The following is an 18,494-nucleotide window of genomic DNA, read 5'->3' on the forward strand; positions in this document are numbered from 1 at the left end:
TCATTGTCAATCTTGAGTCTAACATGTGTATAAACATCATCTCCTGGTTTAGATATTTATTATAGCAGACTTGGAAATACATATGTCTGATTATTTATGTTTCAATCTTTTTTAATTTACAGTAGTTAGGAGATAACTGTATTGTATTTTAAGCTCCGCTAACGCGTCACCAGTAAACTTAATTTGCGCCCATCAAATCCCCAATTGATTCCGTTGGAGCTTAAAATACAATATTGTTATCTCAATTCTAATGAAACTGACTGAAAACAACGTTAATTCTATTTAAAATTTGTCATATGCCGTCTGCGCTTGCGCGTACGTCCCATTGGCATCAATTGTCAATTAATTGTCAATTGATGCCATGTAAAAAAGTGATGTTATCCAATCAAAATGAACGTTACAAATTTGTTGCATTAGAATTAGTATTTTAAACTGATTAGGTCATTTTATGGTGGAAGATAAAGTACTGAATTACCAAGCCCTGCTCAGTGTTTTTGCATCAATTTATCAGATGTCTTAACTGCGTAGGGAACTTCAGTACATCTCAAGTCAATTAATCTATACATAATCTTTTTTCATCAGTGTTCATTAATTGTGACAATTTATATTTTTCAGTGAATATTGTAAATCTTCTTTGCTTCAAGTCATAGTCAAACAATGAAAAATTAAATTTCTTATTAATAAAGGAAAATAAAAGTTCCATCAGAGTTGGTTTTACATTCATCAAATTCATGTAGGGGAATCCAACATAGTAATCTCATCATCTGTAACTAAGTTTTAGATATATCAGTGTTCTCTGCATGTGCAATTACATTGACATAAGACAATCATTTTACTTGTTAAGTTGCACAAATCTGAAAGTCACAAAATAAAAGCAATTCTCTATTTAATTCTAAAAGGCGAAACAATTTGAAGGGGAATTGCATTCTTGGAACTATTTTCTGCAGGGTATGATAACAATGTCAACAGTATTTTAATTATGCAAGTTGTTAGTTGTGTATTATATGATTATCTCCCCTTAAGTTAATTTTGCTTAACCACTGACAGTGTTGTACATTAGGTAACAAATAAGCTTGAGAAACCAATTTCTCATGGAATTCATGGGTGTAATGTTAACATAAGAATGTTTACAAGTATTCGATGAATTACAAATTATCTAAGAGGCTTGTATGAACTTTCAAAACTTTGTCAAATTCAAATATCCATGAACATACATGTACAAGTTTTTCTCCATCCAAATAATTTGTTCTACAAAGTTAATGTTCTCAGGGTAAATTATTTAAGTTTAAGAAAGCTTAGTTGAAAATTACATCAGAGTTGGGGTTTACATTCATCAGATTCATGTAGGGGAATCCAACATAGTAATCTCATCATGTGTACAAAATCTCCTTTCATTTTACAGTTTAAAGACAAAAACTTCATGTCTTAATTCATTTTATTGTAAATATTCTAAAAAAAAGTTAAGCTGGTCAAAACAGAACTAGAAGTCATCATCCCTTTCAGTTGATTTTTATATATCTAAGTTTACTAAATACAAAAGAAGACCGATAAACAGACGGACACCTAAGGTACTGAAATCATTAATTCGTCTATTTGTGTTTTTTTTTTTATTATCATGATTATCTCCCATACAAATCATCACTAAATATTTATTTCCCTTAAAACCATGAGTACATTATTTTGAGTTATCTCCTCATAAAACTTCCAGAAAAAAAGAGTTAGCTACCAAAACAAAATTAAGAAAAAATGTAATGTCAGAACATAACAAATATCTTCAACCTGCATCAATAATTGGTCCCAAGAGCTATTTCAAATATTCTATGGTTAATTTGTCCAGGATCAGCATCAAGTTTTATAATCATTATTAATCTTGAGTCTAACATGTGTATAAACATCATCTCCTGGTTTTACAAATACAAAAAAAAAATAATCATATTTTATTCGTTTAAACATGCAATGAAATTTTCAAGTTTCTTCAACATATTGAATTATTTCAAGTAAAGAAGTAGATCAGAAAAGTGCAATCAATGTCACACTGCTTTACAGCCATTTCAATGAGTGTGAAGCTTGCTTGTTAGCTGAACAGTAAAGTCATTGTTGGGACAGGTAAACTTACCCTCCTTTAAGAGTAGACTAGTCCAGCAGATAACCAATCTGTCTGTTGGACTAGGCTACTTCGAAAACAATGAAGTCATTGTTCAGCTAACAAGCAAGCTAACCAAAGATATTACCTTTGGCTTCACACTCATTGAAATCGGCTGTAAATACATAATATGCAGTCTTTCTGTTCAGTGGTTCACGAGAAATGGGTGACAAAAATCTTTGTTTGATAGATAGACGGTCTAATACATATTGATTACAATACACCTTATCGCTATTCCCGGCTGACCCGTCCGCTTGAACTTTTGACGTCAACAACAATCACTTTTCCATTGTGGCGTCAGACATTTTGTTTTATGACGTCAAAATTTTACGGGAACCCGTGTGATTTCCAGCAATGGCGGACAAATAGCGATAAGGTGTATATAGTGGAGGTATAATTTTAGACAATATAAAAATTGCCTTTCAATCTAGTCCATTTATACTTAATACAATGATGGCAATAATTTAAATGTGTCTTTTATTTACCAAAGTTATACTTATAATGATAATAATTAATTTTTTCCTTTATTCACCCAAGTTATTCTTACAATGAAAATAATTAAATTTGTCTTTTAGTCATCCATGTTTACTTATAATGACAATAATTCAAATCTGTCTTTTATTCATACAAGTTATACTAACAATGACAATACCCAAGTTGTACTTACAATTTTACAATATTTAAAATCTGTCTTTTATTCATCTCCATCGTCATCATCATCATCATGATCATCATCTCCTCCACTCTTATCATTATCATCATTATTATCGTCTCGACTTCTTTTACTCTACAAATTACATCCAAAAATAATCTGATTAAAATACTGAGGCAAAAAAAAATAATATGTGTATTTCCTATTACCACTTTGAAAAAAATAGGTAAGTAGGTTACAGTAGGAATTCTTTTTTTTCTTTTCATTGAGTCCATAAATTTTATAATTTTCTACTAACTTGCTTGGTGTATTTATAAAAGTGAAGATTCTGTATTATAAATTCACGCTTCATATCTTCTCCAAAATACAGTTTGACCTCTGCCCTCCAAGATTTTCAATTTGTGTTTGTTTAATGATTATCATTTTTAATGTGTATTTCATTTGTAAAACATTAAAATCTTTAACTGTATGTTAAATAACTGCATGATTTCCAATTCATATCTCTACAAACAGTACAATGAAAACACAGATAATCACCCTTGGTCCTCTATCTCTATGATCTCGTCCTTTCCTTTTACTGCTGCTTTTCTTCTTTTTTTCATCTTGATCTCGTAAAATTTTTCTCCAATGGACTATTTCTTCTTCACCTAAATAAAATGAAAATCAGTTACTGTGTTAACAAATTTTATAGGGGGAAGTAGCTGTCAAATTTATGTTCAACGATTTGACTCAAATTCTCATTTCAGATTTATAACAATGTAAAACATTTATCCAAACTATAATAAGACTCTAAAATAAACAATTTACAGGCTGACAGGGCATGGACTCAATAATAAGAAGCTTCATTTCGTGTGTATTTTAGTCTAGACGCTCTCTAATTAACCATCGAGCTGACATCTGAATACCTTATAAGGTCATATAAGCAATATTTAGTTAAAACATAAATACAGATACTAGGTCTGTTTAATCTAATATTATAGATTAAAACTATACGTTAATCATCATTTTTACCTGTATAAGAATGATTTTTGTGGATCGAATCAGTCAATCAAATGATTTACCTTTGTTTCACTTTCATTGTTGACATTCTTTTTCTTTAAGAGAATAGAATAGGTCTCCATTTCTTTATTGTAGTAATTCTTACCTTCTAAAACTCGAACTTCCAATTCACAATTATTAATGACAATTTTATCTTCATTAGCTGCCTTTGCTTTTTCTAAAACATCCTCCGCTTTTCCTGCCTCTTCAAACCTGACACAAGCCTAGTAATAAATTAAGTTTGATAGAAATATATTACAAAATATGTCCGAAGGCTATAAAAAATATATGTCTGTTTCCTGTTCCCGACCGAACCTTACTTAAAACCCCTGACCCTAGAATTTTTTCTTTAAAATTCAAAAAAAAATTGCCAAATACCCCTCCTTAACATGATATATCTGTTTAAAATAATATGGAACCAACTCTTTGTACCTATCAAAATATTCCTTACCTTTGTATCACCTGTATCAAAGTCCACCCACGCCACTGGGGCAAAGTCTGTGAAATAATTTTTGATTGCCTCCCTTTCTGTGTCAATTGCTGTAATGTTCTCCACACAAAGTACAGATCCAACTTGCATTGCGTCAATTACCCGCTGCAACATAATGTAAATGAATATTAACACATATCCAATGGGTAATCTTGGGGTTGTTTCCATAACAACATACAAGGGTCAAGGGAACCGGATAAAGAACTTCAAAATCTCCACTTTCATTGTTCGTCAAGAAATTCTGTATATGCTTCAATTTGTGGTTTAGCCATTTTGTAAGAACTTCCTTTGATACCATACAAGTTTAAATGGAACAGATTTTACTTGATTTTTAGAAGAAAGAAAGCAAAACATGACAAAACAAGTGAAACTGCGAGCTACTGCTCACTGATGATACCCCCGCCGCAAGTGGATAATATTAATAGTGTAAAAATATGCAAGTGTTCGGTAAACAGGAAGTTGTTGAGTGATGAATCTGAAAACGCATCACACGGTATAGCTGACTTATATAAATCCTGAAACCAAATTTCAGAAATCCTAGTATTGTAGTTCTGAGAAAAATGTGACGAAAATTTTCAACTTGGCTATCATGTGTAAAATCAGACAAGTGTTCGGTAAACAGGAAGTTGTCAAGTGATGAATCTGAAAACGCATCACACGGTATGGCTGACATATATAAATGTTGATACCAAATTACAGAAAGGGTGGATGTGTAGTTCCTGAGAAAAATGTGACAAAAGTTTCATGGGACGGACTGACTGACTGACGGACTGACAGACAGAGGTAAAACAGTATACCCCCCCTTTTTTAAAGCGGGGGTATAAATATCATTCATTAAATCATGTGCTGAAAACAATAAAACATAAGTGAATTTGAAAGGTGACTTTCATATGCATTATTTTTGTAAACATGTATCTTAAAATAACCTAATGCATTTTGACAAATGAGGAAACTTAAAATTTCATACGTAAGAATTAATATTTATGTAACTATACAGAATGTAAAATATTCAACCTACATGTACCTGCAAGATGCAGGAAGAAAATGCTACATAAAACTTTTTCTTAGGCCAAATAAAAATATATGTGTGGTTCCAGTAACCCTACCATCCCTACTTTAAAAGTCAGAATGTTGCTCCCATAGACTCAATGTAAAAAAAAACCATAAAATAAAAAAAAAATCCCTACCTACCCCAATTTTTTTTCAGATGTAACTGGAACCACACATACTTTTTTATTTGGCCTTATAATAGGTTGATATTAAATTGATTGATTGGGTGTTTTATGCGGCTATTATTGCCACTTGCACTATTTGAAATTTTCAGACTATGTTCCTAATAGATTTTTGACTGATAGCTTTTATGAGTAGATGACAAGGACAACATACAATACAAATACTAACCTGTCTTTCTTCTTCTTCTCTCTTCTTTTGTTCTCTGTAAAAAAAAATTATATTTCCACATAAAACATTTATAATACTCAAGCAAGAAAATCTTGTATATATATATATGACACCATGCACCACTCATAATAAGACACTTAATGTTTAGCCACTCCCAAATCAGGAGCATACATTTTAAAAGCATAATAAATATGTAGGTTTTTAGTTTAAATGTTTGCTTATCTGAAAACCCAAACTTGACAATGATAAAAAAACTGTTAAAGTCATATGAAACGAGTGAGTGGTGAAAAATAATGTTTTTCCAATTCTTGAACCAATGCATGTATATATCACAAACTAAGTCCTCTGTGCACGATTTTATCATTATTTACGCAAATATATCGTATAATCGTCAATTTTTTTTCTCTCTGTCTGTTATGATTTAACAAATATGGCTGCTCATTAAATGCCGTGTTTTGAAGCCGAAGTTTACCGATTGTCACCTTATAGTAAATAAATAACAAAAAGCATGGGTATTGAGCACGTGCTTAACATGTACAATCAGATAATTGTTTATTTTAATGCCAGATTCATGCGTATTGCGATCACCGGATTTTTACGAGGAGGGTTACGCTCAGGTCACTATGCATACGGAAAATATGTCGGCGAATTGCTTCCTGGAAGCAAGCAATTAAAAATAAGTAAACTTCTTCTAAATGTGGACAAATTAAAGAATTTTCCGCAGAAAAAAGTATATGTACAAAAGTTTTATAATGAAAACTATCCATTTAGTTATAAACAAGAATGTGTCCTGAGTACACGAATGCCCCACTCGCACTATCATTTTCTATGTTCAGTGGACCGTGAAATTGGGGTAAAATCTCTAATTTGGCATTAAAATTAGAAAGATCATATCATAGGGAACATGTGTACCAAGTTTGAAGTCAATTGGACTTCAACTTCATCAAAAACTACCTCGACCAAAAACTTTAACCTGAAGCGGGACAGACGGACGAACGAACGAACGGACGAACAGACGCACAGACCAGAAAACATAATGCCCCTCTACTATCGTAGGTGGGGCATAAAAACAGATGCATATTTTTTTTTAATTTGAGGTTTCATATGACTTTAAAGAATACAGACACATAAATTGAAAATAGTTTTTACTTACTCTTTTTTCTTTCTCAGTTGTTCCAACTTCTTTTTCTTTTTCTCTTCCTCTTTTTCTTTGAAATAATCCATTCTGTAAAATGAAATGAACACCTGTATTTGTGTCAATTGTGTGCAAGTTAACCGTAAAACCAGAAAGACAAATTGACCTGCTAGGAGCCTGTAATTCAGTGGTTGTCTTTTATTGCTGTGTACCATATTTGTATTTTTGTCATTTTTTTGTACATAAATTAGGCTGTTAGTTTTCCAGTTTGCATTCTTTTAAATTTGTTCTTTAATGGCCCTTAATATCAATTATGTGATATGGGATTTGCTCATTGTTGACGGCCGTAGTGACCTACAGTTAAAAATTTGTGCAATTTCTCATGAAGAGTAGTCTCAATTAGCAATCGAGCACTATCTTCTTTTTATATTGTATATATTTTTTTCTTTTTTCAAATTTTGTTGAGAAATTCTGCCAGACATGCAATATACTTTTGTCTTAACTTCAGGCCTGAACTTTTTATATACCCATTCTCAAAGAAAATTGGAAGGAGTTTCTATAAGGCATATAAATATAAGCATTAAGGGTCATCTGACCAACACTAATTCACTTTTTGATGAAAATTTCTTCACTTTAACTTTTCACCAACACATTCAAGATATTGATTAATAAAATTGAGCATGGAAATGGGGAATGTGTCAAAGAGACAATATTCCAACTGTTTACTTGCTTGAATGTGATGCAATCAGAGATTAATTATGTTACTTAGTGTTATGGATGTGATGCTTCAATTTCTGGAAATTAAATGGTATTTTAAACAAATTTTTATTTTGTTCTAAACTGAACAAAAGGGAGATAACTAATGTTTACTCACTTTGTTTTCTTTTCTAACACTTTGTCTTCATATTTAATTTCTCCTAAATTCATAAATTTGTCCATACCCTCTGTTGTGTGGAAGGTCACATAAACTGATCCCTTTAAAAATAATAATCATGAAAATACAATCATAAGTTCAAATCAAAATGCTGGTTAGTGCCGAGGGAGTTGATTGCTTTCAATTTGTATCGATATTGTGAACTTGAAATTGATCAGTACATTGTATTAACAGCAATTAGACATTTTTTGGAAGTATTTTTATCAAGAAATCACATGTTTCAAAACTTGAAGGTAGAATAAATATAGATTCATACACCATGAACTAGTTTCTATAAATTGCAGAATTTTTTAATTTGATGATTTTGTTAACAAATATGGCAAAACACTTTTGGGGGGGGGGGGGGGGGGGGGGTATAGAATGTTTGTTAGTCAGGATGTGAAAAATATTTCATTTCAGATAGTGGAATCAGTTTATATAACATGAATTGTAGTTTTTAAAATGAGTGCATCCATGTATTTTCGGTCTCATTAGCAATCTCCACATCTTCTAACTTTTATACTGCTTACAGAAAAAACCAACTTATCCTTGACTAGTGATAATCTTTTCCACTTTATAACAAGGCTGGTTGAATGAACAGCCTTATATAAAGAGTTACTTACCTTGAATTCTCGGTTTGGATTTCGTCTCATAAATACTGTGTCTACATCTCCAGCGCCAAGCTTGTCGAAAAATATAATTAATTTGTCCAAACTAACTTTCAATGGGAATCCTTTCTGTAAAACACAAAATGAGAGAAATTAATTAAGCAGTAATATTGAAAACACTCGTTAGTTATCTTATCCTTATGTGAAACTACATAAATGAGCCCAAGACTCTGAATGCTTTCATTTAACATGAACGAATTTTGAAGAACAATAATTTAAAACTTTTTATAGTTTTTTGTGTTGTTTGGTTGCCGTGTGGTTAAAGTATGGCAAAATCTAGTATTTATTGTTGAAATATTATTGTCTTCAATGAAACTGCATAAATAAATTTAATTTAGGGCTATTCCAGAAAAAAATGTATGGGGGGTTGGAAGGCACATTGTATTAATAATACATCAGACTTGGGGTAATTGTAATTGTAATCGTTAATCAGCTGTAATTGATTACAATTTTTCAAGTAATCATTGTAATCATTAATCAGCCAAAAATCTGATTACATGTAATTTAATTTAATCAATTACTTTTCAAAATACCCTGTAATCCTGATTACTTTTTGATTACATTCTGATTACAATGAAAACAAAATCTTAAACGGTGTTTATGGTCAATAAATGAACAATTTTGTTATTCTTATTTAATAAATATTTACATGTTAAGATAGTTTGATTTACTTTATAAAGCATGTTAATTGATTTGTATACTTCAGTAAAAAATAAACTGTAACAGTATTGAAAAGTCATCATTTATAGCCTAAGAAGAGATATATGATACAATTAGTAAAATATATTGTACTAGTCTTAATAAAAGATATTGTACATATATTCACAATTGAAAGATGTACATATATATATATATATATGATAATAACTGTTATATTCAAGTACTATTATACTTTTCTTTAATCCTGAATTATGATCTGTTGTTAATATTGTGATTTTTGTCAACTTTGAATTGACAGGTAGGAAACCAATCAAGGTTTGTTTTTATTGCAATTTCCAATTGAGTATAACTGTAGAACAATGTACAATGATGTATATGATAAAAGATTAATCAGACATGTGAAAATTTATCTAATTAGCACAAACAAAATTAAAAGTTGGACAAATATCTTGTTCAAGATATTAAAGCAAATTTTTGTATTTTCTTAAACTGGAAATGTAAAATGCAATGATTTATAGGACTTGTATTTTGTTTACAATTTGATTAAATAATTCTGTTAAAATTTTACATAGTTTTTAACTGGTAACTTTATTTCAACCATATTCTAACTTCCATAAACTGCACCTTGATATACAAATAAAGTCTCAAAGAGGTCAGAAGACAAACAGCAAACTCTTTATAATGCCATATTTAATTGAAGTGAAAATAACTCAGAGATCAATGCTGATAAAGTGTAACGGGTCATAACCAGTGACACAATGTTCATGTATGTATGTTGTGAACCTTTGTGGTTCATTAAATAGATGAAGTTTGAAGTTATCATTTTCTAATATATAAAACAAAGTCCTTTCTAAAAAGTGCTTTAGTTGTATCAAATGTTAATTCATTCATATCATTCAAAATGTGTTTTTTTTTTTAATTTATTGTAATCAGATGTAATCATGATTACTTTGCTAATGTAATCATTAATTTAATCAGACACTTTCAGAAATGATGTAATCATTAATTTAATTTAATCGTACAAATGACAAAGTAATTGTAATTTAATCAATTACATTGAGAGTAATCGGACCCATCTCTGTAATACATTGGTGATGGGTATCAGAGCAACTTTTCACACTATAATACACTATAATTCTCAATTACAATTGTCTGGATGGCGGGTGCTGACAAAAACTGCCTTCCAACCTCCCCATACAATTTTTCTGGAATAGCCCTTAGCCATTTATATTTCTTTACAAGGACATTTTTAAAACAAATAATCAGTAGTTTTTGCTGTTTTTTGGTAATGTACAAACAATATAGACCACAAGTGTTAACTTTGCTAATAAGGTAATTTGTATGATTAATTGACAAAGGTAGAAAGTGTTCTTTTGGTTGATAGATGGCTCTCTCTGTAAAACTTGGGCTTCCTCCTCCGATGAAAACAGACAACCATGATAAAGTAAACAGAGCTGATAATGATGTTTACAGCTAATTTCCTAATGCATGTAGAGTAAGACTTTGGTAGGCTTGCTTGCTCTGTTTGTATAAGTGCTTCTTTTTTATATAGAAATCAACATACAACATATGCTGTCCTTGCGTTGAAATCCTCTCTCCATTCCTCCGTGTTCTCTGGTACTGCCATGTCTGGGTTCCTTCGTACAAACACTCCATCTTTACTGATCTGAAAAAATATATAAAAAAAGCTTCTGTAAAGGTATATAAATAAAATGTATCAAACAACTGTAGTATCCTTTTAACCCTTTTTATTCTCACAACCAGGTGCTCCGCAGGGCGCAGCTTTATACGACCGCAGAGGTCGAACCCTGAACAGTTGGGGCAAGTATGGACAAAACATTCAAGCGTGATACAGCTCTGAATTTGGATTGTGATCAAATTTTTGACATTACATGTTTTTTTTTTACACAAAACAAATGTCAAGATTTTACAAATCAATTAAAGATTTCATCAAACTTTTTAAATCTAAAATTAAATAGTTGACACAGCATAGGTTTCTGACACAGAATGAATGTGGTCTAATGAACTTAAAAGTTTTTTTTTGCCTTTGAGCAATTCACTATGCTGTTGAATATTAATCCTCTCAAAAAAATGTTTGAAGAAATTTTCTTTTTATTTATGAAATCTGAAATGAGAAAAATTTAACCCCCCCCCCCCTTTTTTTCACATCCCTGTTTCCCTTTTTCCAAAACTGATATCAATTCAAATTTCTAATGGAGTTTGCAACAATAACTACTCTTTTAAATACATCATAAAATATTAAAATGTAAAATAAAGTGCTTGTTATCACTGAATGGTAAAGATTGGGTGGTAGTAAAAGTGAATATACATTGTTTATTGTATAAAACAATAAAAAAAAACTTCATCAGCAACATTTTATATTGGCAAATTGAAGTTCAATATTTACATAAAGTTATTGGCAAATAAAAATAGAAAATGACATCATAGTCATGTCTGGCAAATGTCCAACATACATTATCTAAAAACATTTTAGATAAGATAAGGAAAAAAAGCTTCATCAGTAACATTTTATATTGGCAAATTTCCAATGAAGTTATTTACATAAAGTTATTGGCAAATAAAAATAGAAAATGACATCATAGTCATGTCTGGCAAATTTCCAACATATATTATCAACTACTATTCTATACAAAGAAAGATAACTCCAATTGAAAATTAATTGCTATTGCACAATATTGTGCAATTAGATATTTCTTGCTATTGTGCAATACTGTGCAAATTGAAAATTTCTTGCTATCGCACAATACTTGATATGGAATCCTGATTTGGACCAACTTGAAAACTGGGCCCATAATCAAAAATCAAAGTAAATATTTAGATAAAGCATATCAAATAAGCCCAAGGATTCAATTTTTGTTAAAATCAAACTAAGTTTAATTTTGGACCCTTTGGACCTTAATGTAGACCAATAAACGGGACCAAAAATTAAGAATCTACATACATAGTTAGATTCGGCATAACAAAGAACCCTAATTATTCAATTTTTGATGAAATCACACAAAGTTCAATTTTGGACCCTTTGGGCCCCTTATTCCTAAACTGTTAGGACCAAAACTCCCAAAATCAAACCCAACCTTCCTTTTATGGTCATAAACCTTGTGTTAAAATTTCATTGATTTCTATTTACTTAAACTAATGTTATTGTGCGAAAACCAAGAATAATGCTTATTTGGGCCCTTTTTTGGCCCCTAATTCCTAAACTGTTGAGACCAAAACTCCCAAGATCAATCCCAACCGTTCTTTTGTGGTCATAAACCTTGTGTCAAAATTTCATAGATTTCTATTAACTTAAACTAAAGTTATAGTGCGAAAACCAAGAAAATGCTTATTTGGGCCCTTTTTGGCCCCTGATTCCTAAAATGTTGGGACCAAAACTCCCAAAATCAATACCAACCTTCCTTTTGTGGTCATAAACCTTGTGTTAAAATTTCATAGATTTCCATTCACTTTTACTAAAGTTAGAGTGCGAAAACTAAAAGTATTCGGACGCCGGACGACGACGACGACGACGACGACGACGACGCAGACGCCAACGTGATAGCAATATACGACGAAAATTTTTTCAAAATTTGCGGTCGTATAAAAACTGGTCATGTTAAAATATAAAATTGTTGCCAACGATTTGTCTTTTAAATTTTTTTCTAATTTTGATGAACATTTTGTAACCCTTCAGACTTTTTCCAAAACAATTGCCTAGTAACCCATTATTGTTTTGTTAAAGCTTATATAGAAGATGCAATTCTGGTAAATATTTCTTATTTTATGATCTTTGAATTTCAAATGCGAGATATCAAACTGTAAAAAAAAAAGGACGCCTCCATGTGCGGGAATATCTTGCTGCATTGAAGACCTGTTGGTGACCTTCTGCTGTTGTCTGTTCTATGGTCAGGTTGTTGTCTCTTTGACACATTCCCCATTTCCATTCTCAATTTTACTTACACTAATGAGACCTGATGAAGCTTTCCTAATAGCCTTGGCAATGATATTGTGATTTGTTGTTAAAACCTTTAATCTGTTGAATCGTGTGAAAACTGCAAGTGCAACCCCTGAAGTTCTGTTAAGGTAAATTATAATGCAGATGAATAAGTAGATAATATTTTCCTCTCAGCGACTAAAAATGTTGTTAAAATCTCACACTACTCACAGGGAAAGCATTATTGGTCAAGTCAGTGTTTTAGTGGTCTTTCACATTTATCAAATTCTAAAATCTACACTGACTGGTCATTTGGTCCAATAATTTATGACATTTTACTAGACCAAACCTTTTATTACTGGATGTTGGCACATGTCTGACCGGCTTTAGGGATTACTGAAATTGTGTAAGGGATTATGTCCTTGTCATTCAGATCAAAATTGCAAAAGTTCCATAGAAAAAAATACAGTTGAAGGGTAGTTTTTCACATCACATAATCTTTTTTATGTGGGTAGTAAAGGATATAAGAAAATGAAAAAAAAAGATGTGATGTGTGGTATGGTACAATAAAATGTTTTCTCCACCCAATATTTCCATAGCCGTTTTTTTATGCTGAAGGGGCTTTGTTAAAATCACCCTTGCCTGTTTTGCTGGCTACACATTGAAACAGGGTGATTGCTTGAAAATGTAGAATAGTTTAAGGAAACAACACAGATTTACGGCTCTGTAGGATGTATAACCTATGTGAGTATGTAATAGATATAGTCAGAGCACACATAAACAAGTCGATTTTTGTTTTTGACTTAAAGAAGTCAAAACATGTATTTATCATAAAAATGTGTTTTCAATTTTAGACTTATCTAAGTCAGAAAATGACAGACTTGTTTAGGTCTATTTATGTTGATAAAAAAACTTAATTTCACTTGTTGGCAAAACTACACCACCTATGACAGCAAAAACCTGTCTGCGAGTTCACAAGGACTTGAGCTATCTATATTTAATTGTCTAATTGAACATCCTTACTAAACACAGATGTTTTACCTCATTAAGTGTGGTTCCAATTCGTTGCATTGTAAGGTTAATTAACATTATCTCTGATTTTTTAGACTCTCATTCATATTTTTCTTTAGAAGACAACGCATTGTCTTTCAATGTTGTCATTATTTGATTTAGATGCATGACCTCCTTATAAATATGCGTGGGTCTTGAAGATAACCAATTTTGATCACTTATCAACTTGTAGGAGACAATATTTTGCAACATTTTGATTCTGGTCAATTAGTTCTTGCTTAACAATATTTGACCTATTAAAGTCGTATTTTGTCTTGCATTAAAGGGAGACAAATCCTAAAACTTACAAATTTAGACCTCTATGAGCCAAAAGCAGATTCAGACTTATTTATGTCTGAGCTCTGACTGATATAGGGAGATATATAAAGGGTGAGTCACAAAGAATGACTTTAAATTAATACACTCTTTTAGTGTACTGTTGCTGTGATGACAAAAGGATACATCCGTCATTGTCTAACTTGATCTGTTCTTGTAAATATCTGTCTCTGGGTAGATTCACATCTCCAAAATAATACTGCAAAATATAATACAAATCATTTACAAGAGATGTCCAGTAGTACATTAAGATATATGTAGGTCACTGCTTGCATCAATGTATAACAGCATGATTAAAATAAAATGAAGTAGGAAAAATATCTTCAAAATTACTTAATCACTTCAAATATTATAAAAACAACATTTATCTGCAAGTTTGATGTATGCAATCCATTACTGATCAAAATGATAATGATTTACATCACCAACTTCTTATCAGTTTTAATTTTGATTTTTGTTGAAGGCTGTACGGTGACCTATAGTTGTTATTTTCTGTATCATTTTGGTCTCTTGTTGGGAGTTTTCTCATTGGCAATCATACCACAAATTCTTTTTAATAATAACCATGATAACATACCTCCATCTGTTTAATAATTTTCTTTTCCAGACCATTTGGTGGACCTAAAACCTCTGGTTCAGGTTCTGGTTCGTCTTTGATTTCTACTTTCACTTCACCATTTGGTGATTTGTTATTTGTTTCTGCATCACCACCAGCCTTCATGTCAACATCATCTGCAGGTGGACTGTTTTCTGTATCTGCCATGGTTGTTTTTGTTGTTTCAAAAGCCTAGCCTGCAGCATATAAATAAATAATATTATAAACATATTTACACTTATTTAGCTGATTTTTGTTTCTTAATGACCCTTGATCTGTCTACCAATATTTATAACCTTCTAATGTTAGACAACAATCAATTCTAAATAATGACATCAAAATTTGAAATGTTTTCAATTGTAATTGTTTGAAGGAACTTGGGTGGTTTTAATTAACATCATGATCATGATGATTAATGGCAATATTCACATAGTTTAAATATGTCTATAAGATAATTAAGGTTCATCATAACCTTTTGGCTAAAATGGCCGTATTTACACCCTAAATTTTACTCTGAGTACAGACTAACCTATACACCTGCAACAGTTTTAAGGGATGGCAGGAACTAGATATATAAATTTTAAATGCATTTTATGTTTCAGAAAATTATAAACTTTTCTAGATTTTGCTATCCATTTTTTTTCGTTCCTGCAGAAGGTGCAAAAATTAACTAAGTAGTGAAAACGATTGAGAAGCTCCCCTCATATAATCAATGTTGTGAGTAGTATTGATTTAAATGGACAATAGATGGACAATAGACACCTGTAAACAATAGGTGATTTAACAGGTTTAAACTGTGTAACTGAGTGGACCGTATCAAATGAAACTCGGGTGTTTGTTTATTTTGCTATCTTCTGCAGACTGGAAAAAAATGAACATCAAAATCCAGGTAAGTTTTTAATTTTCTGAAACATAGACTTCATATAACTTTTATATATCTAGTTCCTGCCATGCCTTAAAACTTTCCTGGATGTACCAGTTTGTCTGTACTCATAGTAATTTTGGAGGTGTAAACACGGCCATATTTTTCAATTCCTTATGATGAACCTTAATCTTGACAAAATATAAAATGAAGCAGCAACAGAAATAATAAAGATAAAAAGAGGCACCTTGAGGATACTGTACCACAAACCATCACTAAAAACTAACATTTCAAATCAGAACATGATGCCAGATTGACAATATAATGGCAGTGTTCATAAAAAAAGATATAGAAGGATTTTAAGTTTATCAAAGTGTACAGATACTTTCAATATAAATTATCAGTGTCATCCTAATGGTCATAGAAAGGAGGGAACTACAAAAGAAAAGGTACATGGTTTTCGAATCAAGAGTTATTTCCCCTACAAAACCTAAATATACACGTGTATAATTTTCTCAATTAAAAACAAACTTTTTAAATGTTTTGTGTACTCCTTCGTTAACACATTTAAACAATAACAAGTACATTCATTTACACATGGGATATTTAACGTCATATAAGAAAGTCTAGTTTCTTTTGTGGCGCAAGATGGCCTGATAGCGTCCCCAACATTTTATTCACTTTCAAATTGCAGTTTGACAGTAAATTACATTCAAAAAGGGTTAATAGCAGTTGACCAAAATACACAATGAAGATGTTATCGTTAACTTACCACTCAAATTTTGGTCTAGTCGCCTAAACTTTGTTATTTTCGATTTCAGTTCTCAACCACGTTTTGCATCATACAGCCACGCATGCGCCCAAAAGACCGGTCTGTTTCCGTCTATGAACTAAGTAAATGCAAAAACAAATGTCGGAAACTGATCTGTAATGTTAACGTATTATAAAAGGGCACCTGTTACACCAAGATTTTGTTTACTGTCACTGACAAATCCTTTGTTACACCCAGACCTGCCAACTTTTAAAAATCTCCATGGGGGATTTAGTGCGCGACCATATTTTTAAGGGACAATTTTTGCGGCGTTTCTGTGTGCACTGTTTTTTACTCTTAAAATAGTCTCATGTCTCTTCTTTTTTCTTTTGGTATACTGATGATGATCTTATAAGCCTTGATTTCTTTAATTGGCATGATTCTTGTACTTATTTTAAAATTGACAAAATAACTTAAGAATAGAGAAAAATGGCATTAAAAAAATAAAGGATACTTAGTGAAAACCCCTTTTTCCCCTCCAAAAACCTTATCTTTTGGACCATGACTCAAAAGACATAAACCTATATGTCCTAAAGTTAGAAGGATAAATACAGATTTTGATTAAGTCTATCAGTATTAATGAGAAAATGGATAAAAGTTGAGTTATCTTTCTTTGTGTTCGGAGGTGCTCTTACCGGCGGAGGTTTATTCACAGTAGAAGAATACAAAATGGCGTCGATTTTAAATCAACAGACACATGTCTGATTTCAAAAATTAAATGGATTTCAAGATAAACAATGTTTTTTTAAGAGTTCAATACAGTTCTCATCTTTAAGTTAATTACGATTTCGTTGTGGAACTACGGTAAACGTTGCAAATTGTGCTCGTATGATAAATTGATTAAAAATGAAAGGCCAACTGACCGACTTTCTGTTTACAAATAATAATATTAATTAATATTGAGGATTGTTATGACCAATCAGGTAATCCAATTACTTGCAACAACAAATTATGACACCTGTTGTGACCGTTGATTAGCGTAGTATTGTAAACTTGTCATAATATGTCCCCAGGTAAAATTATAGATTATCAGAAAAACTTCAAAATCGGACACCAAATAATTTTTTCGGGTATATTTTGTGAAAATCGGGATTTTGACTTGTTTTAGAATCCCGATATCGGGATTCGGGTTGAGGGATGAAAATCGGGATGATACCGCGAAAATCGGGATAGTTGGCAGGTCTGTACACCTAATCTGTTAACTTTTCTCTTTTTTTTACTTTTCAAAATAACGCTTAGACTTTTAAAAATTATAATTTAAATGAATCAGGCATGTTTCATTACATGGCGAATAGTTTATTCAATATATGTTTCGAAAAAGTTATTTTGACGAACCTCGTTAAAATTTTAATCTATTTGAAGCTAACAGCAGCCGAAAATGACCGTTTGACGTTTGCCGTTTGATACGTTTCCCTCAGTTTTAGTTTGTAACCCGGATTTATTTTTTCTCTATCGATTTATGAATTTCGAACAGCGGTATACTAGCTGTTGCCTTTATAATTAACCATTTGTAATATATCTATGAAAATTTGAAACTCACTATTGAAAGGGTAATAGATCGTAATAATGCCCTATACCGTCAGGCGTCAAACGGCCATTTTCGGCTACCGTTAGCGTGAAATTTCCGTGATTCGTCAAAATATCCTTATCGTGATTCGTCAGAGGTCTCAAATAATTATCGTTACCGTTATTTGTGGAAAAAAATAACGTGAAAATCATTCCATTTTTTTGGGTCTAAAATTAAGAAAGTGCATAATTTATCGTCATGCACCAAAAATTACCGTTAACGTCATTTGGCAAGAATTT

At 31.5% G+C, this 18,494-nt stretch overlaps 1 protein-coding gene across 4 annotated transcripts in view; it reads right to left on the reverse strand.

Annotated features, from left to right (window-relative positions):
* Window positions 1–16,790, reverse strand: part of LOC139504471 (lupus La protein-like) — a 71,498-nt gene extending 54,708 nt beyond the window's left edge. For all 4 annotated transcript variants that reach the window (XR_011659237.1, XR_011659238.1, XM_071294574.1 and 1 more), the window contains exons 1-13: window positions 16,650–16,790; window positions 14,998–15,212; window positions 14,547–14,619; window positions 13,061–13,167; window positions 10,665–10,766; window positions 8,396–8,509; window positions 7,734–7,834; window positions 6,878–6,949; window positions 5,725–5,758; window positions 4,285–4,428; window positions 3,940–4,057; window positions 3,333–3,442; window positions 2,811–2,930 (exon numbers count right to left, since the gene is read on the reverse strand). Coding sequence is in view for 2 of the 4 variants with exons in the window: in XM_071294574.1 (XP_071150675.1) it covers window positions 2,838–2,930; window positions 3,333–3,442; window positions 3,940–4,057; window positions 4,285–4,428; window positions 5,725–5,758; window positions 6,878–6,949; window positions 7,734–7,834; window positions 8,396–8,509; window positions 10,665–10,766; window positions 13,061–13,167; window positions 14,547–14,619; window positions 14,998–15,183 (1,254 nt within the window). In the remaining 2 variants the exon portion in view is untranslated. The remainder of the gene's footprint in view (window positions 1–2,810; window positions 2,931–3,332; window positions 3,443–3,939; window positions 4,058–4,284; window positions 4,429–5,724; window positions 5,759–6,877; window positions 6,950–7,733; window positions 7,835–8,395; window positions 8,510–10,664; window positions 10,767–13,060; window positions 13,168–14,546; window positions 14,620–14,997; window positions 15,213–16,649) is intronic.
* Window positions 16,791–18,494: the final 1,704 nt, after the last annotated feature.

The sequence above is a fragment of the Mytilus edulis genome, chromosome 14 (assembly GCF_963676685.1).
Source record: "Mytilus edulis chromosome 14, xbMytEdul2.2, whole genome shotgun sequence".
Lineage (NCBI taxonomy): Eukaryota > Metazoa > Mollusca > Bivalvia > Mytilida > Mytilidae > Mytilus > Mytilus edulis.